The following is a 24,261-nucleotide window of genomic DNA, read 5'->3' as shown; positions in this document are numbered from 1 at the left end:
GTCATTATTCTTGGTATTCAATAATATCATAGAAAATGATCTTGCTCGAGTTTAAATTAAATTCACCCGTAATTTAGCTTCAAGTGGCAATAGAGTTGCACCAATTCGTCATACACCTTCTTTCATAAGGAATACTAGTTTAACAGATAGGATCAAGCATCTCAATATGGCAGATAGGAGTACTATTTTAGCTCTTAGTGCATGCACAAATTGCTTTAATATTTATGTATGAAAGAGGACGGATATGGAAGAGAATCAAGAGATATTTGTTAAGTGTACTTTGGAGCTCAATGACCATTGTTTGAAAGAAACATTTGGCAGATAGGAGTACTAGTTTAGCTCTTTGCGCCTCTTCTCATACATATGGATAAAATAGTACTAGGTACTATTTTACAGGTACATTCCGAACACTGTTATTCACTCGCTCTCTCTCTACCTTGATATCGACCATATATCTAATTTAACCATTGGAAGGGGTTTCCTCAACACCCCTAGATAGTTTACGTTCGCTGTCTTGCAGGTTTCCATGCTGCCGCATCTTCCAACACAAAGTAGTTACCCATTTCACAGCCGAAACAATTGGTATTTGTTGCATTGATTTAACTAAAGATAGCTCTAAATTTGAAAATCTAGGAGATTTTTGGTTTCCGTAATTCTGTTTTTAATTTTCAGAAAAAAATGAAAACAGGGTCTATTTATGGAATTTGCAAAAATTTAATTTATTTTTTTGGCAAATGATACATACTCATAATTAATAATTTCGTTATACTCAACATTTAAGGTAGCGCCATTCTACACCATCCTATCAGCTTATACTACTATTGTTTTAGATTTCCCAACCCCAGCATTCAGGAAAGACTGATCAACAACTAGTGCACGAAGTCCATGACATACAACGAGCTTTTTCTTTTTCTTTTTGATACACAGATGGGAAAAGAGAATTAAATGCACCTCCTCACATGAGAAACCACTTGTTACAGAATATGGCATAAAACTGGGTTAAGAGGATGGTTAACACACGAAAAAATAGATAGCTTTTTGATCCACAAGGCACAAAATGAAGCAGCGGTTGCATTGTAAGTGACTCTAGGAGGCGGAGCTAGACAATCAGGTGTTCTCATCAATTAACCTTCCATCTTCAGTTGCCATGACGTATAAACAGAAGTATAGGTTAACGCCTTTTCAATTTTCAATTTTCAATCAGCATGTGACCAGATACACACAAGCTTAGACAGCATAAATTTTGATGCTGCAGAAGGGTATTTGACTTGTAAGAGTAAGGATCAGGCGCAGAAATTTCATCAATTGAATACTGTCAGACAGGTCGGATCTACATCAACCATCATTCACAAGCGCCACTTATTGCTAGATTCAGCTCCTGTGCAGACTTCGCAACTGAACCCCCTCTTCTATAGAAAAGCAAAAGCAGTTGAGTCTTTCAAAAGGAAACTAACAGACAGAAGAGTGAAAGCATTTCCAGATAAGATTCTAACCTCATAAGCGCTGGCAGGCATAGCTTAACCCTTTCAAGTTCAATGTAACAAAGGTTGCAACGCTCCAACCTAAGATTTCACCAAAAGCAACATATTTAAAGTCATTTGACAATTCCTCAACCCCGAATCCAGCAACTTCACATAATCCTCCTTATGTTTTCCATCGCTCAGTGGCATTTGCTATCTCTTGAAAGTATACATTTCAGGTGCCAACAGATGATTAATATGAAAAACAAGATGAATTTTGCCCTTTTCGCACATTTTATTAGAATAGATGAAAGGAATAGCACAAATTTCATAAAAAAAGCAGCAGGATAGACAATACTGTAAGTCCGTGAAAAAAATGCACCTCTGCTCTGCCTCAATATCTACGCCCACTGAAGATGATGCTGATACTGTTGAATAGATGACAGAACCAAATACTCTCACCAGCTTTACCAGCATATCAAGTGAAATACATAGATGCCTGAGTAATGATCCAATAGTTATTTTAGGGACCTCTTATCCAAAATATTCATGCATAATAACATTTGTGAAATACACATTTTATACTAAAAAAAAACTTCATTGTAAAAAAGCTAATGGATACTTGTTCTAAAGAGCCCTTTCACATAAAAAGTTAACTAAAGGAAATGGAAGCATTGGGATCCCCAAGACAGTTTAATTTAAGTTCATCCAGTTTTTGATACACTACCACAACCTTGACTTCAACTTTCCTTACCAGGGGTTACCCAAAAACATGCCACAACAGCCTAAACTCGCTAAAATATCCTCCAGTTAGATTATGGAGCTCTCAAGCCAACTGTGAGTTCAACTTTCCTTACCAGGGGTTACACAAAAAACATCCCACAACAGCCTAAACTCGCTAAAATATCCTCCAGTTAGATTTTGGAGCTCTCTAGCCAAGATATCTCAAACAACAACATAAAGGCATGTAGCAGAAACAGCCACATCACCATATCACCAAAATAAGGGTACTCTCTGACATCAATCCAAACAAAAGGCTATATAACAAAAAATATGGCTACTTGAAACTAAAATCTATAAAAGGAGATCACATACGGAAACCGAAAGGTTTTGTTTAACCAGGCAACTAAAGGTTCTTACATCTAGCCACCCCCACACACAAAATGGGGAGCTCTCCTCACTAACAGCCTTCAAATCCTTTCTACTTCACTGTAAGTGCAACCCGATAATAAGCAACAATTAATGAGTATAAAGTAGTCCTTTTAACATGTTGCCATGAGATAAGAAATTGCTACTCACTCAGGGACATCATCCAGTACAACAACACTGACGTGGATGACACAAAAAGACAACAATAAAGAAGTTCAAGATCAGCAAAGTGGTGGTTACAGATATCTTTGTATCTTCAACAATAGTTTACAATTTGCCTAGGCATTCCCAGGTTATCAGGCTAGTACATCAAAGAAAAGTAGAAAACTACTGTAGTTTATTACGGTTATTTTAACGAAAATGGTTTCTTACGAAAAATCAGGCCATAGGACTAGTTCTATAATATACATGTAGCTCATAGGTCAGATAGTAGTCCATAGAATTGTTCTCCAAAATTTAGGACAATAGACTTTTTCGACCATAGACTTTTCAATTACGGTTACTGTTTCCTCCAGGGGTATGTATGGCCTTGGATGAGTGTGCATGCAAACAGCCACCACACAACTATTTTCAAAAGGACACCAAATATACACTGCTCAAATTTGCTTCTCCACTTTTAGTTCTTGTGTAATACTTCTATTCTTTTCCATTATGATAGGCAGATTCCTTGCAATGCAATTAGATATCGGAAAATTGCCAATATATAACCCAAACTACTGAATAACAGCTCAAACTTATGCATATTTCAGACAGCACCAAACATAATCTTCGCCCATTTCACAGGTTCACAGGTAGCCAATTCGAGGAACTTATTCCACATGCAGAAAAATTAAAATATTTATGAATACCCGTTTCACTCTCAACCACCATAACTCTTGCCTCAACCCCACCCGTTCATCTTTCTTCTCTTTCTCTTCCACCAGCACCACCACTATCTCCTGCCTAACCCACTCGTTCTCTCCCCTCTCCCTGAAATCCTACACTCAATTCGTCCCCCCACAATCAAATCCACTGCAAAAGGGAAAGTCAAAGTCCATAGCGAAAAACAAATTCCAGAAACCGATTCCGAAGGAACAAGATAGAAATCTAGAAAATCCCATCAAGACAGATAAACAATTAACAAAATCAAAAAGCAAAAAACACTAAATTCTTTGAAAAATTTAAAGGGTAGCTACTAAACACAGAGAATCATCATGAAAGATGAGATTTAATCCATGAAAGCTCGACTATACAAGTTAGAGATTGCAAAAGAATAGGGCACGCCCCTCTGTTGCACCAAAGCAATAAAAAAAACAGAACACAAAAGCAAAAAATATCAAACTTAACCAACAAACACGGATGGGACATTACATACACAAAACGCAAAAAAAAATTCACCACCATTGCATATAAGATTCAACCCCAGAAAGCTCAAGAACAAGCAGAAAACACAAAAGCAAGGGAATTGCACTAACTTCTTTAACAACTACATGGATTTATATATAAAAGAAGAAAAAGAAATTTCTCTTGGCCGAGATGAAAACTACTTGAGTAATACAAATATAAGAAAGAGAGAAAATGAATTCTGAATATTTGAAAAAAAATAAATTGAAGGGCTATAACATCAAAGAGAGAGACAGAGAGAGAGCAGCAAAAAGGAAGGAGTACAGTGCAGTGAGAAGTCCATACTCGATCATGAATTCCTTCTTCAAAAGGGCAATACAAAATCCATAACCTGACTCTGGTAGAAAAGGTCATTTCTAGCGAACTCTTTTTTTTTTTTTAGCTTCTAGGGTAAAACCTCTACTAGACTGGACTCACAAGAAAAGCAAGATATCTCCTAGACCAACTACTTGGACTTGGGCAAGACAAGGTGCTCTAACACCCAAGCAAAGCCGTGTGCAACTCAATGAACTCTCATTGAGTTCACTCGCCTTTGTATTGAAGAACTCTAAAACCGTTGCACATGTTTGGAATGTTCCACAGACAATCTCCATCATGGCATCATCCATGATGATATGGATCTAAGTAGCTTTGGTCAACACTCAAAGGCAACATCATTTTCAGCTATTTTTATGTGGAAGTTATTGGTTGGTTTTATTGGCTATACGGTTATTTTGAAGGGAGGGTGCTTGGGTTGCAAAGGACGCTTAGCATGCCACGTGCAAGAAAGCTACTAGGCATAATCCTAGTCCGGTTAGGATAAGTCATATCTTTTAATGTTTTATTAGGATTCCTACTCGGTTTTACTAGTCTCTGTAGGATTGGATTTTACATGTGGATAAAAGATGTATCTTATTTTTGTTAGGATTCAGTCTTAACAAGGGGTTTAGGATTAGATTTAGATTATTCCAAAATATATATTGCGTGTAGAAAGGTGTTATTAAGTGAAGTCGTGAAGATATGTGATTGAGATTAAGAGCTTTAAGTACTGTGATAAAACTTATGAGTAGATGACATGCTTATTCGTCCAATCTAGTGTTTCTCGTTTGGTTTACAATTTGGTCTGTCTCATGTCTCATCAGATTGTTCAGTTTGTTTAGATCCATTCGACTCTATATTAACAATCAGGTTTTTGTGAAGTTTGTTTGACCTAACAAAATCATAACATTTTACATCATGTGACCATGTTAAATGGCAGTTTCCTTGACCAAGAAGCAAAGTACAGTTCAGGAGTGTGTTAAATGGGCGGGGCGGTTGGTGAGACTGGTGGTGGTGTAGGAACTGGGACAATGCCTGCCAAACTGGAGAGTTAGTATGATAGTGAGAGAAAATGAATCGGTTATTATAGGAACCAAAGTTGTCCGTGAATTCTTTCCTTGCGGGTCAATCTCCTATGAGCATCAATCAGTGTTTTAATTGAAAGACATTTGTCATATGGCATTCAATTCAGAGTAAGTTAACAATACCCGGAACTTAAAAAAATTATATTCATCCTAGAACATAGACAAAATTTAAAAAGTAAATTAATGAATTAACACAAGCATTCAACACCTTGATACTTCCAATCAAGTGGTGCCATGTTGAGTCTGAATAATGCCTCTTCATTTTACATGCATTTAATTGCTAAGAGGACTAGAATGGGCAAAAATAAAATATTTAACTAAGCCTTTACCTGTCCATGTCACTTTCAAGAAGGCTTGCAAGTAGTGGCAAGAGGCACGCACAAATTTCCAACGTAACAATGTCAGTTTTCTCAGTCAAAATGCTAACTACATCAGCAATAACCTGCATTAAAGTGTGAATATAAAATAAATATGCAGTGTCTTCTCGAGAGGGTAAAGAAAGATCTTGTGAGAAAAAAAGGGGGAGAAAAAGAACGGATAAAAGCTCCAAAAATAGAAGCCCTACACTATGATCAGCCATCTTCTCCATAGCAGCTATTGCCCCTTTTACATCATTGCGGTCCCAAAATCTACGCACTGCCTGAAAAGCATTAGGAAGAAAGGTCAGACTGACAATGTCAGCAAAAACAAATGTTGGCGGAAATGCCTAGTTCCAGTTCTGTGCCGACAAACTAATCAGTGAACAAGTACGCAAGATTTCTGCTTCCATTCCATAAAAAGTTGGAAGTCTCAGACTCCCAGATTCCACCAATTTACGAGAGTTTTTTTTTTTTTTTGGAAGGATTACCAATTTAGAAGAATTTGTTGGATGTCAAACATAAGGTGATCTGACTTTGAATCAAACTATAGTAGTATAGTCCTAATATTTACACCGAAATTCTTTATAAGTTATAACCACCAAGCCATAAGAGTTGGATCCAAGGACATAACTCGTGTATTCTCAAGAAAAAGGGATCTCGCACGGAAGATTATACAATATTTCTTCATGATATCTTCCCACAAGTATGCAAGATATCCTACCTATCATCAACAATATATGTTCTCACTGTGTCACTCGACAGAGTACTCACATGTAGGAGAAACAATTGCCTTTGAAATTTTACATTAATAAAATGTGCAGGTTACTGTATTTGGGAAAGAGACACACAGCAAGAATAGATTATTGTACTTCATCTTTGCATCCCCCCTAACCTACACTCAAAAACATGCACACTCACACCCACGCCCAAGCGCACGCGCGCACATACACACACAAGTAAACCTAGATGTTCTTAGTGCTCACATAAAGTATAAAATCAAAAAGTGGCCATAGAAAAAGAAACTAAACCAATTATTAGAAAAACCAACAATACGTCAGGACACAAAAAGTTCTGACAAATACCTGTAATTTACCCAACCGTGATTGCAAAGAACCAAGAAATTGACCGTGCCTTCCACTTATCTGGGAAATGATATCGTCATCTGCAATTGAAGGCACATCCTTTTCACAAGACATAGAGGATCCTCGCGATTTAGATTTCTGTGGATCAGCACAAGAACACCTTAATATTGCCAAAGTTGTAGAAAGCAGAAAAGAGAAACAAGGAGAAAGAAGAAACGGCATAAATTAATATATAACACCATAAGCTAATACAAAGTTCACGATGTAGCACTCCCATTTCTTCAAAAAGATAAAGTTTTTCTAGCAACAAACAAAAATGAAAAGAAAAACTTAAGGATATAACAGCAACAAGTTGCAGGAGGATGTCAAGGACAAAAATGAAATTCTTCATGATTGCCGAAAATTATCAATTAGTTAAAAAAAAAGTAAAAAGTTAAAAAAAGGTAATAAGTTGTTGTCAAATATGTCATATCTATTCAATAATCTTTAAAAGGAACTAAATAGTTACAAAAAAATACTCAAAGTTTAAGAAAAAGAAATTACAAAAGTAAGTGGTATATTACACTATTACAAAACGCAATTTACGCAAAACCCGATCTCCGCAAACTGCTGCCTCAAGTGCTGCTTTTTAAGCTCTCATTTATTTAAGATACTCAAAGGTGGGTTTGGCTCATTCCAACCCTAGGTATCAAATTATTTAAGATAAAACATCTTGTTGCACAAAAATAAAAAGCCGCTCATCTTCTTCCTTGTGATACTGCTGCCTGCCGAAGCCAGGTACTCCATGTTTTTCTCTACTTTCTTCTATTGCAATTTTTTTTTGTCTTTTAGTTCTTAATTTGCTTGTGTGTCAATTACACCAAGATATTTGTTTTAACCCACCCTAAACATATCGATACTTCCTTCTTCATTAATTTTGATACAACAAGATATTCCTCAGTCGTTTGTTAATTTTGTCATAGTGTGCTGTGTGCATGTTTTTGTCAATAAATTTTCTTTTGTCATAGTGTGCTGTGTGCATGTTTTTGTCAATAAATTTTCCTTTAGCCCTTTAGCATCTTATTCTGTATTTTTTGTATGCTCATTGATTCTCCTGCTAGATTAATCATGAGCTTCTATCTAAAGAACGTTTGCGTGGATTACTCCACAGTATACTGAAATTCTTGTGTGTTAGGTTCTTAATATTGGTGTTATTTTTTTTTTACAGAATAGTAAGTGATCTATATTATTTGTTGGTGATAATAGTGCTATGTTTTTTTTTTTGACACAATAATAAGTGCTCTATATTATTTGTTGGTGATAATAGTGTTATGTTTTTTTTGACAGAATAATAAGTGCATATATATTATGTGGCAATTTTAAGTAGATGATTTAGTAATATATGACTATTAGTCTTGTAGAATTTCAGATTTATTCTTATCCTCGTTAATTCATCAAAGTTAATACTTTTTTTTTTGACAGGTAATACTTACAACTACTTATAATTATGTATTTATGTGATGTACAAAAATAATGGAGGAATGTGGATTGTTCTTGAGAAGGAGGAGGAGACAAAGGGAGCTACTTGTAACTTTATTGGTTATTATAAACATTGCAATTATCATGTATCTAATGCTACGTAGTATAGCTGTAAATCTACGTAGAATGCACCTAAATATTGATAAAAAAAACGTCGTAGATCAGATAATTTGAATGCATTGATCAGGGATAGTGATGTTGCTTGTAGGAGTGAATTGCGAATGAATAGACACACATTTAATGTACTTTGTGAGATGGTTAGGGATATTGGTGGATTACGAGCTACTCGAAATATGAGCTTAGAAGAGATAGTAGCTATGTTCTTGTATATGTTGGCCCATCATAAAAAAAAATAGGTCACTAGCAACCTATTTCCTTAGAAGTGGAGAAAGTGTTAGTAGACAATTCAATCTTTGTCTCCTTGCCGTTCTAAAGTTACATCATCATTTATACAAAAAACCTACCCCAAATCCAGAGGATTGCGAAAACAACAGATGGAAAGATTTCAAGGTACATTTTATAATAAAAAAATATTTTTTAAATTTTTTAATAAATAACATTGTTGGGCATATAAGTATATAAACCTCTAAAAATTGTCTATTGTAGAATTGCTTAGGAGCCCTCGATGGGACATTTGTTAGAGTCCATGTAGCAAATGAGGAGAGGGGACAATATCGAACAAGAAAAGGTAACCTTGCAATGAATGTCTTAGGTGTATGCACACCAAATATGGAATTTGTGTTTGTCTTGCCTGTTGGGAAGGTTCTGCAATGATGGTCGTGTTTACGAGATGCAATATCTAGACCTAATGGTTTAAAAGTGCCTCAAGGTAAATATTATAAGAATAATATTATTATTTAATAATGATCTCCTCAACTAACTATATTAAAGTTAGTAATAAAACCCTTTTTTTTGTATTTCAAGATTGTTACTATTTAGTAGATGCTGGCTACACTAATTGTGAGGGATTTCTTGCCCCTTATCAAGAACATCGCTATCACTTGAAAGAATGGGGGGATCGACAACCAGTAAGTGCAGAGGAGTACTTCAATATGAAACATTCAAAAGCAATGAGAGAAGTTTTGGCTTGTTAAAAGGAAGATGGGGAATTCTAAGAAGTCCTTCCTTTTTTCCAATCCGCACCCAAGGTCGTATAGTTAGTGCATGTGCTTTATTACATAATTTGATTCGAAAATGCATGCCCACAGATTTTGAGGTTGTCGAGGATAGTTCCGAGAGTGACAGTTCCGAGAGTGATGAAAGTGATGATGAAGTTGATTATATCACTCAAGTTCAATCATCAAATACTTGGACTACATTTAGGAACAACTTAGCACAAACTTTGTTTAACTCATGGAGAGCTAGATTAGCCTAGATAGACAGACATGGTGTTTGTTGTTTTATTTTTCTTTGTAATTCTTAGAATATTTGGTTTTTGTTTAATGTTCTTGATATTTAATAATGTTGAATTATAGGACTTCAAGAAATTATATTGTTCCATTATGGTATTAATTTTATAATAAATTCTTTTTCATCATATACTTATTTAATTACTCAAGTTGAAGCAATTAGAGCTGCGAGTTTGTTTTCATCAAATCCAAGCCAAATGGATGTTTTCTTTTCAAGTCCTAATGATGATTGGAAGAAAGAAGTGGTACTTGACTTATTAAGCCGTAATGCCTAATTTTTGAAGAATCATATTAGGTAGTTGTTTTTTTGTTCTACAAATATATTATTAGTGGACCTTTGTTAGGATTTTGGGAATAAGAGGACAATCTTGCCTAATGATTTGTCTTGTAGTTGTGAACATTTGTAGTTTGAAAGTTTGTTTTTAAAATGAAATAATTTTATTCGGATTATATGCTCTAATCTTCTAGTATTTTAAAATTTTACAATAATGATTTTGGATAATTAAAGAAGTCTAAAAACAGAAAAACATTAGAATTGCTTTATAGTATCACGGCTGAATTATTCAAAACAAGACATAAGACAAAATAAAATAATATTAATTTCATTCCTGATTCCAGAGACATTTTAAACCAAACACTAGGTATGGGGATAATTTTGATTCCAGAACTGAACCAAACACATGGTATCAGGAATCAAGTTCCAACCCCATACCACTCTTATTTGATTCCTGATTCCAAACCCATACCAACCTACGAACCAAACTCCCCCTTAAGGGGTTTCAAGATTGGACGGTTGTTGAATGTACGAGGGTTTGAAGTCAAAGTCAAGGCGTAAGGTCAATGATGGAGGCTCAATGTCTGCCCTTACACAGCTGTGAGAAAGAAAAGAAGGAAACTAAAAGGAAAAGGAGGGTAGAAAATTAATAAGAAGGCAAAAAGGGAAGGTATTAAAAACCGTTTTTGTCAAAAGCAAAGCAAAGTTAGGCCCAACGAGAAATAATCGATAGTTGAGACTCTTTATAGAAGACTATTAATAGTTTGGACTGGACTGGTGGTATCAATTTTACCTTTATTCAAATGTTTTCATTATAATACTAGTATGGGAGTATTGATGAGGTTTACCTAAATGAGTGTAAAGTTTCGCCACTTTAAGGAGATTTATGGATCACTCCGAGGCACTGATGAAAGGTAAATGACAAAGTTGTCAGTTCTTACTAAATCTTTGGGAGATACAGATCTTACGTGTGACTTGGATTTGGTAGTCAAAAAGGATCGCTGGTTCAATGCATAGTCTACCATGTGATCTTGCCAGTTTGAAAAACAAGTTCACTAAGTAGGCGTTCAATCGCAAGATACCTCTATTTATGCGTACAATTTCCAAAACCACCATTAGATTGGAAATGATGGTGGGAGGGGGGGGGGGATTATTGGAGTATTTCCAACATGAAAGAATGGCATACATCCCATTGTCCCACATAGGAAGGATAAGGAGCTGATGTGTTTATTATACCTTAAACTTGTACTTGGTTAATGACATAAGATTAACTATAGATTTTGTGCAAGTGAAGTGGGCTAAATTATATATATATATATATATATATATATATATATATAATCATGACTTAGCAATTAGCACTTGGCAAGAGGCACGAAGATGGTTTACAAAAGGTTCCATACAGCTTTTATTTTATGTTATTATCAGATTGAATGAGTTAATCAATCACGTTTGATTAATTAATAAATTAAATGATGATAATGACAATGGGTAACCGCTCCTTATCTGAACAGACATATTGCTGGTTCTATTTACAAGTGTTCTATTGACAGAAGAACGTGCATTCTGTTCTTTTCTCCTTTCTGACAGTTTCCAATTCTCTCAAATTACTTTTTTTAGGGGATTCTCTCAAATTACTTAAGTGTCCTTTAATCACTAGTTTTAACGGATTTTGGAGTTGGTTTCTTTGTATCCCAAAGACATATTCTCAAGCCGTGATAGCACAGTGGGGAGTATAACGTCTATAGGAAAGTGTACTCGTACATGCCTAGAGGGCTTTTAATTGATACAATCAACAACACTGCATTCAAACAACGCAAGCACAAATAATATGTGAACACAAACTTTAAGGGATAGAATTCGAAATTTGAATATGCAAAGGAAGGAAGGAGGGAGTTACATATATTGAAGGTAAGATAAGAGAGGATTGGCAACTTTGGTTTAGGCACATGAAATGATGGAATTCTTGGGATTTCAGAAGAGATCGGGAGAGAGACCCAAGATGACTTGAATAGAAGGGATTAAATGAGATATAATGGGTTTGCAGCAGCATACAACACTGTATAGAAACAAAGGAAGGAAGAGGATCTTTGTGGACAACCACAGGAAATAAATTCTTGGTTCAAGCAGCCAGCGCAGCAGCCTCATCTTTGGGATTAAAGCTTTCGCGTTGTGTATTGAGATTCCAACTTTTTGGAAGAGTGACCTGCTCCCAACTGTTTAATGACAACTTAATAAATAACTTTTGACTTCTCATAATTGCACTAATATCATGGTTCTGAATTCAGTAAAGCAATTATGAGCAGAAAGTTGCTTCCAGAATAAATAACACACCCTATCTACCAAAAGATAAGAGGCTGTCCAAACTCAAAGTAAACATCTCACTTCTGCTAAGTCTTGTCTCTACTTGTTCTCCAATGTTGGGACCTACATCCCCCCAACTACAACTTTCTTCTCTCTCTTCACCCTCTTTAATTTTCATGACCCGTACTAAAGTTGACTTTCGACCTGAGATGGAGGGAGTGCCCAAGTCTTTAACAAGCAGCAAAATGTTCATTACAAGAGCAGAGGTGACACTAGTCACATACATACCGTCTCAGCTAGCAAGGAATTTATCATGCAGCAATTATAAGTTTATAACTAACTCAGTGCTATTTATGTAAGCCTTTGGACCAAAATAACAGAATTACAGAAAACAAAGCAGCATCCAGAGATCTTAAGAAAGGAAAAGCTGGCAACAAAAGGAGGGAGCACAGAAAATATACCATATTGATAGGGAAGGAGTCCACAACACTGCTGGCAACAGAAGTACAGCTAGTAGTAGGACCTTCAGAAGAGGGAGATCTTTCTCTCTGCTCCCAGTTTGCAACCAATGAGCGTGTTCTTCCTAGATTTATGTTGAAAAGAGCAAGTGTTAAGAAATACAAATTACCTTGCTGAAGGACAGCTATTACAGAACATTATCAGGGACATTAAGCAATACCAGCCCGTTGGCTTTCCGTAGAACCAGCATCTTTGCTTGTTTTAGGCACCCGAATTTCATCTGGAAGGAAATATATAGCATAGAATTACTTATAGCATGCAGGTTGAGGAAACAGAATTCCATCATATCTAATTTCATACATATTTATTAAATTCACATATTGCTGATTCCCATGGTTTTTAATATTCAAGAGTAAAGCTTAACACACTACATCACCATTGCATTACTCTATAGTTTATCTTGCTTCAACCCTATGACGTTCTCAAGCAAGGCTTCCAAACTTTTAAAAATGTCATATATGTGCAATCCTATAATTCTTTTATTCATCCTGCCATACTCAAGCCTAGCACTTAAACAACATTAAACACAAACAATTTGCAATTGTACACAGATTGTGATTCTTCAAATATATATGAAACCCAGAAGAATACAGATACACCCATGCAGAATACTTCTCATGAGTCTTGACCCTTTAGAGAGGAGCTAAAAACCACAATACACACTTTTGATGAAGATCATGGAAAGATTTGGCTTGTCCAGTCACCATGTGACAGATTTAAGGTCGGCAAAGTCCCTGCAGGCCTGGACAGAGAAAATTATCCCACACTTGAAAAATTTGGATGATCATAAGTGAAAATAACACAACCCGCATCAATGATGGAATGCAAGTGTGCAAAAAGGATCCCTAGATGAACCTCCAAAAGCAATAATATGCTTTGGCAAAAGAGTTCCTGGAACAGGATCAAGCTCCAAATCATATTAGCAAAGGGAGAGCTAAAGATCCAGAAGTGCCACCTGAGTGCTCACCAGGTCCGATATTATCATACCACGAAATATAGGTCTAGGGATATGTCGCTTACAAAAGATTTCAGAACTTCCAAGTGCCAGGAATACAAAGATGGAATGAGGCGCAAATCTTGCCAAATAAATGAAATCAGTGTTTAAAGAAGGTTTTAACTTTTAACTATGCTTCAACCACAAGATATCTAGCCCAGAAAACCTAAGCCATGTAGCAATGCCAGATGGTTCCCCATTGATACTAGCAGTTGATCCCCCACCACAAAAAAAAAAAGCAGCCACAGCTCAGACAGAAGAGAAAGGAATTATCAAGACAAAAAGAAACAACACAATATTTCTAAATGCAAACTCCTCTCTCATCTCAACTCTCATGATCTAAGTTCTCAATCAGTACCAACTACTAACACCTTCTTCACTCTTCATTTAACATGCCACTAAGACTCAGGGGAAAGATATAAGAAATGGGTGAAGATTCAAGTGATAAGATTCTAGAGTCCAGAGTCTAGTCACTCAAAGAAAAATTAAGCGACAAATCGCCATAGTCAAATGGATACCAGAATTAGCCTGACTAAAGCAAACATTCTACAAAAATAAGTGTTATGCACAAAGCATGCAACTGTAATCTGCATTAAAGTTCATTTATATTGATTTCTATTAAATCTTATTTGAATTCGTCTTTATATAATAGACAATAATTAATGTGGTGACTCTGTCATATAAATTTGGTTGCCTTTAAGTGATGAAGTTAAAAGAAGAAGTTTTATTCTACAGATAATTACCCAATAGTAAAAGCTTACAGCCCAAGTTCACAGTTCACACCATAATTTGCCTGTTTGGTTTTTCCATGTGGAGTTCCTTCATTTGCATGATGGAAAGGAGTGAAGAAAAAACAAAGAATCAGCCATCACCAAACAATATGACAATAGTGCCTTACCCCTTACCCCTCCTCTTTTTTTTCCTGTAATTAGCAATGCACAGCTGAGAACCCAGTGATCCAATAATGTCTCTCCAATGCCCAACATACCCAAGGTTTATTGTTCGTACTCTTAACCAGTTAATTCTTCACTACATATAATTAATTTATTTCAAAAGAACACTAGGTAATGCAAAATTTGTCGATTTCCTCTTATAGAGGTGCATGTGTTCGGAATTTTGCATCTAAGATCATGCCCATAAATGATACCGTCCAAACTTCAACAGGTTCATAAGTGATACTCTCTTAATTTTTGGCATACCAATATCTGATATTCTCCAAACTTGACATGATAGAGCAGGGCTCACGTAAACCTCACTTCCTATAGTCTAACCTCTTGAACCAATCTGTTTTGCTTCAAGTATGCTCTCTGAAGTTAATACTTTAGAAGTTGGGATGGAGAGCTTAAATAGTCCACATTTTCATCTCCTGGCTCCTATTATTACATTTTAAAAATGCCACTAAAAGGCACATTGTTTTTTACCAATCGCAACATACTTTTTGAAGAAGTTTCATATCAATTGCAACATTTCTTTATTTGATATCTAAATACACCCAAAAAGACATTTCCCTGTTTGGGATCAATACATTTAATAGAGGATATTAGAGCAAGCAGTCAGAAAACATACAATTGTCAAGGGGGGAGCTGGCAAGAGGCTGCAACAAGGAATTAGATTCAACCTTCATTGAGCCAAAACATCTGTCCTCTTTCTGGTTCCTCTCTGCAACAGGAAGACTAATATTTAGGTTCCTGGTGGAAGGTAATGCACTTTTATTTGCAACACCACTCAATTCTGGTGCCCTGACAGCTGCAATTTCAGATTGGACCGTGATGGTTGGTTCGTCAGATTCTTCACATGCATTCTGAAGCCTTCTCGACTCGGCAGGCTTTGACTGTAAAGGATGAGGAACAGTTCTTCTCGAATAAACTTCTCTTTTGGATTCAGCCTGCTCTTGTCTTACATCATCTCTTGGGACAATTATGGGCGCAACATCAGCTTTACTGTTTGTTGAAGCATGTGGCGTTGACTGGGTTTTTGAGGAATTTCTTTTCAAAACTACTGCTGCTGATGGCAGGCTGTTCCTCGGGCTGGTACTCGGATTGGCACGATGAGGGGTGCCAGGTACAACGCCACGACCTAACAGCAACAAACCAGTAAAGAAACAAAAATTCTCATGTCTCAACAACAGCATCTGAGAGCACATTATGGCTAAGTAGGGTACAGAGGGAAGTACAAAGGGCAGTTATATGGAGCAGTTGACATACTTGGAGAGACTCTGGAGTCTTTGTTCACTTGATTCGAGTTTGCTGGCACCAAAAGCCTTCCAGAAGGTTTAGCATCTTTTTCTACCAGATCCGAATTCTGTGATGTTGACAGCCGGCCCGAGCCAACCTTAGCAGTGTGTTCATTCTGCACTGACAAATTGCCAGTTGAAGCCGACTTCAATTCTGAATGACCATTGGAGCGTGTACGAACAGAATATGGCTCTATCCGCTGGAAAAAAAAAGAAAGTACAGAAAGTCAAAATTAATTAACATCTTCATTTGAAAGATTACCAGCGTTCAAATTACAACTACGCTTACCGAAATGTCCACGACCCATACTCCAACACAGCTCTGGTTATAAGAGCATCCAAGAAGCTTTCCCTCATGAACATTCAGATCTGACAACCTAGACCACCCAACATCCACGGTATCATGGCAGCGAATAGGTTCCCAAGAAAATACCTAAATTGCAAGGGTTAAAGAATAAGTCAATACAGCATGCAATATTGACTTATTGAGTATCCAATTATCCATGGACCCTAGGTTCTTATACTTCAACCAACTGATACAATGATGTTATACCTTTAAGCTTTCATGCAATCCACAGAGCAGGGTCCTCCCATCAGGATTGAAGGCTATACAACGCACTCCAGATGTCTTTTAACAGAAAATAGATGAACCAATGAGTGACTCAAGACCAGAAACTGAAGAATACAAAGAGACATCTACGAACGGAAGATGGTTGAAAAATAAGCCAAATTAAACATAGCACATTTGAACTTTTTACCTCAGGTCCTGCTGAACCAATAAGCTCAAAAGTCTCAAGGTCCCAGAATTTTACCGTTTTATCAGAAGAGCCTATGCAGAGAATAAGCAAAGTTGGTAAAAAGAAGAAGACGAAAATTAAAACAAAGCATGCAGAGCCATATGCAGTCAATCATGTAATGAAAACAATAACAAAAAATAATACTCCCTCTGTTTTCTTTAGTTGTTCCTATTTGGAATCTTTATGTGAGAGGAACTTGGTCAAAGTACGAATAACATTCAAAAACGGAGGGAGTATTGACCTTTCTCTATACGGGAAGGGTAATCCCTTAGTCCCAAATTAGTTAATATGTTCACCTTAGTCAAAATCTTAAGGAGAATGAAATACTAGGGAGAAAGATGTGGGCGCATGGATGTGGGACCCAGCATTAGGCAGGAAAAAAGGCTGAACGAGTAGATAGGGCCTATGTGATGTGCGTATATTGCAACAAAAATGGAATAAGCCAATAAGGAAAATGTAACACCTAATTTGGGACTAAGAGTTTACATAAGTCAACCACGTAGATAAAGCCTATGTGAGGTTCCATCTCATCCAGTTACTGCTGTGTTGACTACCTCATCATAGTTATATGTATGCTCAAAAGCATCTAGATCGTCAAAACAAACTATCACATTGTTCATTATTTCATCATGGCCACCTCACATGAGGTGCCAACCCTAGGAAAAATAAAATATTGCTAACAAAATTGAAGAGGTCAACACGTCAACTTAGCTTTGATACCATGTTGGGTTTTTCGGTTAATGACAAAAAAAATAAAGGAGGGAAAAAAAACTATGTCACATGGGTTCGGGTAAAAGCTATGTTACTCGGATTATTCAATTCTTTCAAGCACCTATGTTGGATCCTCGATACTTGGACATGGATACAAATACTTCGACACTTCACTTTGGGTAGATATTATGGCAAATTTTCGTAAAAAGAGACGAGTCAGCCACTTAGAAATATCCTTGTGGATTCGTGTCTAACATGGTCACTCGACTTCGAGTAACATAGGTAATACATGTCGGTTACGCTGTACGACTAGACATAAGAGAGTTCGATACGGTAAATTAAAATGAAATTAAAAAAAGGAGATATGAGGAATGTCCTAATTTTGGACAAATGTAGGATACATAAATAATAATTATGAGATAATATAATTAGAATCATATATTATTTAATGATTTTAATTTTTAAAAAATTTAAAAGGGTGAAATACTGGCTCGTAAGTCATACTCCAAAGCCTTAGGACCCAATTTACCTGCTACATTAACTTACGGCAAGAGTTCTAGGGAGATTGATATACGAGAGAGAGAAATGTAGGTGGGTAAGCATAGGGGACAACTTTAGAATAAAAGTTCAGAGAAAGAACTTGCAAGAAAAAGGTATGTTGCAAGTAATTTGGGACATCCATAAAAGGAATATGTAGCAAGTGAATTGGGATGGAGGGGGAAAACTATTATTTATGACGCAGAACAAAGCCCACAACTAAAAGCAATAATGACTGAACTTATACCTAGCAGTCACTTGTAAGGAAAGTGGGAGTTAAACATAAAGCAAAGACAGTTGACTGTCACAGGCTCACGCCCTCCGAAGGAAGAGGAGAGATAATATACTTTCCACTAACCACTCTAAGGGAGAGGAGAGAAGACAAGTGGTGCTCAGGCCACCTCAATCAACTCATGTCTCCCTGAACTCACCTCTCCCTGTCAAATTGTTTTCTTGCTTCTTGTGGTGAATTACATCTTCAAATGGCAGATCTACGAAAATTTTCTCAAAGACTCAAACCCTAGCTCTGACAATCCTTTAATTTTGTCAGATATTTGGAAGTCTTAAAGATTGATTCTCATCCACTTCCCCTTTTCCTCTCTCTGATTTCTAGTTAGTAAGATTAGTTGTATTTGTATCTGAGTGCAAATCCCCATACCCATCACATGATCTGTACCCAGACCCATGTCAAGTGTTATTGACACCAGTTACTACAGGAAATATGTCAAGTCCGAGTAATATAAGAAATTAGACAAAAACATAAAGTTATATATAAGGAATTTAGCTCATGAAATGGACAATAACCGGGAGATATAGTTATACATATAGATAAACGATATGCTACTACCAAGTACAACAAACAAAATTACTTTTAAGTTTTAACATAATCTTCTAGAAACATAACAATAAAATGGTCATTGCTCGGCTCGATGGGTACTTCTAGTGGTTTGCCGGACGGAGAAGCTCTTGTTTTCTTTCAGGAGTTGCTTGCAAAAGCTCAAAAACAATATACTTCCTTCGTACTATAAATCTTGCAATGCTTGCAATTTTAAGGTCAGATTTTACAATCTTTGACCATGAATTTTCACCATTATATAGGAAAAAAATAGTCGTGTGGGATCTTGTTAGATTCATCTTAACGTGTAACGTTGGAAACTGAAATTGTAAGTGTTGCATGAATTACTGAAGAGAGAAAGTATTACATGGAAAACAAAGTGATGCCCATACTATGAAAGGATCTCTATTAGCCCAAATCCCCATTTGAACTTATGAATATCCATGTGGTCATGAAAAGCGCATTTGTGCTGTAATTTCATAGGTTTCACTTTCACATGAAGTCCACATTGGACACTCCTAGGCCCTAGCCACTTTCATTTGCTAAATTGGCTTTCTATGTGTCACTTTGTCACCTAATTGACTAAAAGATATACCCCATTCAACCTTGAAATATCTATACTAATATATTAAAAGGCGTTCCTAAACAAGGAACGGTGTCACGTGGCACTCTCTATTAAGATTTTCTTAATCCATGTAATTCACATACAATAAAAGAATATTAAAAAATGCTTTGGATAAGATTTGATCCCGTGACTTCAAGCTCATATATTAAAGTCTTAACCTCTAAACCAAATCATATTTAGTGTTATCATTTTAGAGTAAAATATTAATAAATGAAAAATGCCATTATGCGGGCCATAGCCCGGGCCTTAAAACTAGTTTTAACGCAAAGCTCGCAGAATCAGCCATCAAAAAGCAACTTGCAATTTCTGCACAACAAACAACCCAAGAAATATCGAAGGACGGGGCAAAAAAACTATTCTTATGAAAGTTTCCAGCAAAACACTTATGTACCTTCTGTTCCAGCCAGTTAAAATCGATAAGATTAAATGATCAATAGTAATTAATATTTTACAAGATGTGACACCAAAAAAAATACCCTTCCATTTGTATACATGGATAAGTAAGTGACCTTATTACGCCAAGAAAATCATCAAAGACTTGGCTTTATAAGAAATGGATTGCACCCGTTTTTCAGATAATTTTCAAAAAATTAGCAGTAACCAATACTTTTAAATTTTAATCACACACCTTCAGTCATGACCCAAAACAATTGTTAAACTTTTTGGGCACGCCAACTAACAAAAGCAGAGCAAGTCTAATATACTGGAAGCACCAAGACAATAAGCTACATCAACACAAATCAATAAAGATTTAATGCGACACAAGCAAAAAGTATTCATCTATAAGGAAGCATAATGAACCTGTTGCCAAAAGAAACTCGTGCGGATGGAAATCTATGCACTGAATCTGTCCCTCGTGAGATTTAAAATCATGCATTAGTTTGCCGGCTGTCAGGTCCCACAGCTGCAAAACATTTAACATGGCACTACAGTAAGGATCACACAGTCTGCTTCTTAAACAATCTCACCACATAAGTGAATATGCAAATATAATTTATGAAGTGTATGTACCCCTTTCTTTAAATTCCTACATAAGAACGATGGCAGGAAAGGAAGCCGAAAGAGGTTAGTTGTAGTATATCCACCTAAGATATAAACCTCTTTTCCCTTCTTCAGGAATGCCAGTTATTTTCAATGATCCTACAATTCCAAAGAGATCTTTTTCGTCTACATTGCATGCATCTCCAAGTAGAATTTTTATACTGGATATCTAATTAAAATATTTATAAAAAGGACTGCAAAGGGGGTCTCACCCATTTATCAACAATTACCGATTCCATTTTTGCATGTCTAAATAATTCATAGTGAATGTGAACCTTCCTTCTAATTACAGATGTGGTTCCCAAGTATACTCTGTTTTCCCATAACCAGAGAATAATTTGTTTAATCCGCTAATGTATAAGCATTCACAAAAAGCCACAGATGAAGATAAAGTTGGAAAGAATTTCACACGAAATTCTAAAGACGAGCAGTAATTATAACAGCAAAATCTCTTAGGCCCTTTTCTTTTGAACTTACGAACCTTAGTTTCAAAAAGGGCGACCAAGGGACGCTCAAGCGTAAGGAGGATCCAAGCGACAACCAAATTGCATCCCAAAAGTGAGGCGCAACGACCTACAAAGAGGCGAGCGCTTGTAGCCGCCTCCGATGACGCTCAAGGCGTGCTTATAGTAGAGAGGCGCGGGAAAAAGTAGATTTGAGTTGAAAATTCGGAAGAAGAAAAAATCCAAAAAGAAATTTATATTTACCTTGGCTTTACTCTATTAACTTCGAGCAAAAGCCCTTCATTAATTGTAGAGTTTTTTTGTTAGAAACAACCTTTCATAGTTACTTTTTTGCGAAAAACAACCTTTTTTTTGCAACTTACAACCTTAAACCAAATTTTTTTTTTGCAAAATGAAACCTTTTTCGGATTTCCGTCATTGACCCGTTAACTTTACACCATTGACCGTCAGTTGGTTGTTTTTCTTCTCTTTAACATTTCATTTCCCTCCTTTTTTCCCTAAAGTCAACAAAACAACCCTTTTGTATTCTCTCTCTAACTTAACTCTCCTCCATTATAACAACACTCTGCTACCCTACTCAGCGTGTTAACTGAAACTCTTGCGTAAATAATACCACATGAATGTCCATACCTCACTGCCTCTAACCCCACAATTGCAAAGAGGTCTGTAAAAGCTCATCCCTGGAATTGCAGAGAGCTTGTTCCTCTTGAAAATATTGTAAATGGTTAGCACCAACCAGTTTCTTGATGGTAGACAACACAAGGTTTTTCTACATAGTCTGTTGTTATATTCGCCAGGGTAGCAGCAAGATTATTGTGTGAAATGTAGTACAACAACAGAAATAAAGTAATATGACTGCTCTAATATGATACAAAAGCAAAGAAATAAAACCTAGATGGTCGCTAGCAATTAGCATGTAATATAAGGGATAATCTAATTGCCGTGAACTCTACACCATGAATTCGGACAGAATAAGTCTAACCTTGACAGTGTTGTCCTCACCACCAGATACAACCCAGCGCCCATCTGGCGTAAATCTAATGGCATTAACCCCTCGAGTGTGGCCTTTGTATGTGTGAATGCAACCCTTTCTTCTTATATCCCATATCTTCAAATTTGTATCCAAAGATCCAGATGCAAAGAACTCCCCAAAGGGATGGAAGTCCACAGATATACAGTTGGATCTATGACCCGTAAGCGTTCGAACAACTACAATAATACAATATATTAATTTGATGGAGATTGGAGAATGAAAGCAGTTCTAGAAAAACAATCTAAAACATAATGCATGAGTAATTGGTCTATTAGAGCTGGTCTACATACTCTTTGCCTCTTCTAGATCCCAGAGCTTGATAGTTCCACTTGCTGCTCCAGCAGCAACAAGAACTTCTGAAGAGTCAAAACCTACCGAGTCAATCCCACTTGAGTGACCCGACAAACTCTGCATGAGAAGTCATAGTTAAAGAGGAAGACAAAACTTGATAATGTGAAAGCAAAACTGAAAGATAAGTGAGAAGGAAATACTAGTACTTTCAATATACATGACAGAGGAGTTGTAATTAATTATGAGACATTGCTCTCGCAGACAATGTGAGCAATGCTGAGGAATGTTGAAAGAGATAAAAACCAAGGGACTTGATAATCTTCAAAGAAACCATGAATGATATCATTTTCAAGAATTCCGTGTAAAAATAAACTACATATGTATGATTTAGCAATACAATTAAGAAAATGAAGGCTAGTTATGATAATTTAACTCGAATCCTCGTAACCGATCCTAATCAAAGTGGCCAAAATCCATGGTCCAATCCATTCCAAGCCATTTAAAATGGATTGAGCTATATCAAGTCCATATCCAGTCGAGAAAATTTAAAAAAGATTAGTTGAAATAAGTCCTGCCTTATTGGAAGTCTAGTCGAAATGAGTCCTGTTAAGGTTTGGAAGCAGATGCTGCAGTTGGTCCAGATTCACACAACAGCTCAAAGGTTCCAGGTTCCAGTATGAAGCTTTTGAAGCAATCACGAGAAGTAAGGAAGCAGAACAAAAGCTTTAGTGAGTCTGTTTATGGAATCTGGTTACAGTCCATAATTGAAGTTGGAATGCAGTTGAACATCCAGAAATGATAAGTCTAAAAAGAAGCTGTAGGCACAAATAGATATTAGAATTTAGGAGGAACTAACCAATATGGCATTAGGTTTGCCAATGGCCCAGAGATTAACTTTGTGGTCCTCTCCTCCAGTGACTAAAACCCTTGACGACTTCCTTCCAATCTTTAAGCAATTAACAGTGGATGTATGCGCTACAAATTCCTCTGGGTAGCAGCATCTGTTAAGGGAAACTTGGAACAATCGAAATACACACAGCAATTAACCTATATTGAATTATTGATATTCAGATTTACAGCACAAACATTAAACATTAAACATTAAACATATAATTAAACTCAAAAACAAGGATACGTAGCTTATAAGCACGTTTGGTCGTCATGAAGGAAAGGCGACTGTTGAGGAGGAATATCTGCGACGACGCCGAAATCGAAAAGCTTGCAGCTCCGTCTTGTTGGTTGGAGTAAGACACTTTTTCATTTTAGAAACCTAGCCATTTTTAGAATGTAGATCTCCCCAAAGACACAACAGCGTATAACATATTACCAGAACAATGTTATAGGGAAGGTAATGCCTATAAGTTTAAGTTTAAGGACATTGATTTTGATTTTGATTTTGATTTTGATTTTGATTTTGACTTTGATTTTGTTTCAGGACTCAATACTCTTTTCAGGCACTGACTGACAGACAGACAGATAGGAGATTGGACTCTGGAGAAGAGAGCCTGAGACTCAGAGGAGAGATAAATTACAAATTACAAATTACAAATTACAAATTGAAAGAGAGAGACAGTCGGTAGGAATGAATTCATGATATTCTTTTTACTAGGAAGTAGGAATGAATTGTATACACGTACTCTTCTTGTTAAATCGAAATAATTCACTCCCCGTCTCCCTCCTCTTCAAATCAAAATCTAACAGCCCTACCTAGGAGTGATAATCGTGCTCCGCTCGGTCAAAGCTCGGGTCGTTGAAATTCGGCTCAAGACTTAAATGAGCCGAGTTAGGCAAAGCTCGGCTCGTAAAGCTCGTGAACAGCTCGATTATTATTTTATACTAAATAAAATATTTTATATTAAAA

The 24,261-nt window shown here is 36.4% G+C and overlaps 1 protein-coding gene across 2 annotated transcripts; it reads right to left on the bottom strand.

Annotated features, from left to right (window-relative positions):
* Positions 1-742: 742 nt before the first annotated feature.
* Positions 743-24,053, bottom strand: LOC104902509 (katanin p80 WD40 repeat-containing subunit B1 homolog KTN80.4). 2 transcript variants are annotated; one of them, XM_010690299.3, is made up of 18 exons: positions 23,536-24,053; positions 23,257-23,387; positions 22,400-22,517; positions 22,059-22,285; positions 20,373-20,475; positions 16,825-16,895; positions 16,620-16,694; positions 16,356-16,499; positions 16,038-16,266; positions 15,400-15,909; positions 13,000-13,059; positions 12,782-12,903; positions 6,816-6,953; positions 5,940-6,014; positions 5,704-5,816; positions 1,843-1,959; positions 1,494-1,562; positions 743-1,406 (listed from the first exon to the last, which is right to left on the bottom strand). In XM_010690299.3, the coding sequence occupies exons 1-18, from the start codon at positions 23,561-23,563 to the stop codon at positions 1,343-1,345; spliced, it is 2,394 nt and encodes a 797-aa protein (XP_010688601.2). In that variant the 5' UTR covers positions 23,564-24,053; the 3' UTR covers positions 743-1,342. The 2 variants fall into 2 exon arrangements, with proteins under 2 accessions (XP_010688601.2, XP_010688600.2); XM_010690298.3 differs by having other exon boundaries at positions 743-1,409; positions 23,536-24,052.
* Between the last annotated feature and the right edge of the window lie 208 nt (positions 24,054-24,261).

This window comes from Beta vulgaris, chromosome 9, assembly GCF_026745355.1.
Source record: "Beta vulgaris subsp. vulgaris cultivar EL10 chromosome 9, EL10.2, whole genome shotgun sequence".
NCBI classification, from domain to species: Eukaryota; Viridiplantae; Streptophyta; class Magnoliopsida; order Caryophyllales; family Amaranthaceae; genus Beta; species Beta vulgaris.
This window is presented reverse-complemented; position numbering and strand designations above follow the sequence as displayed.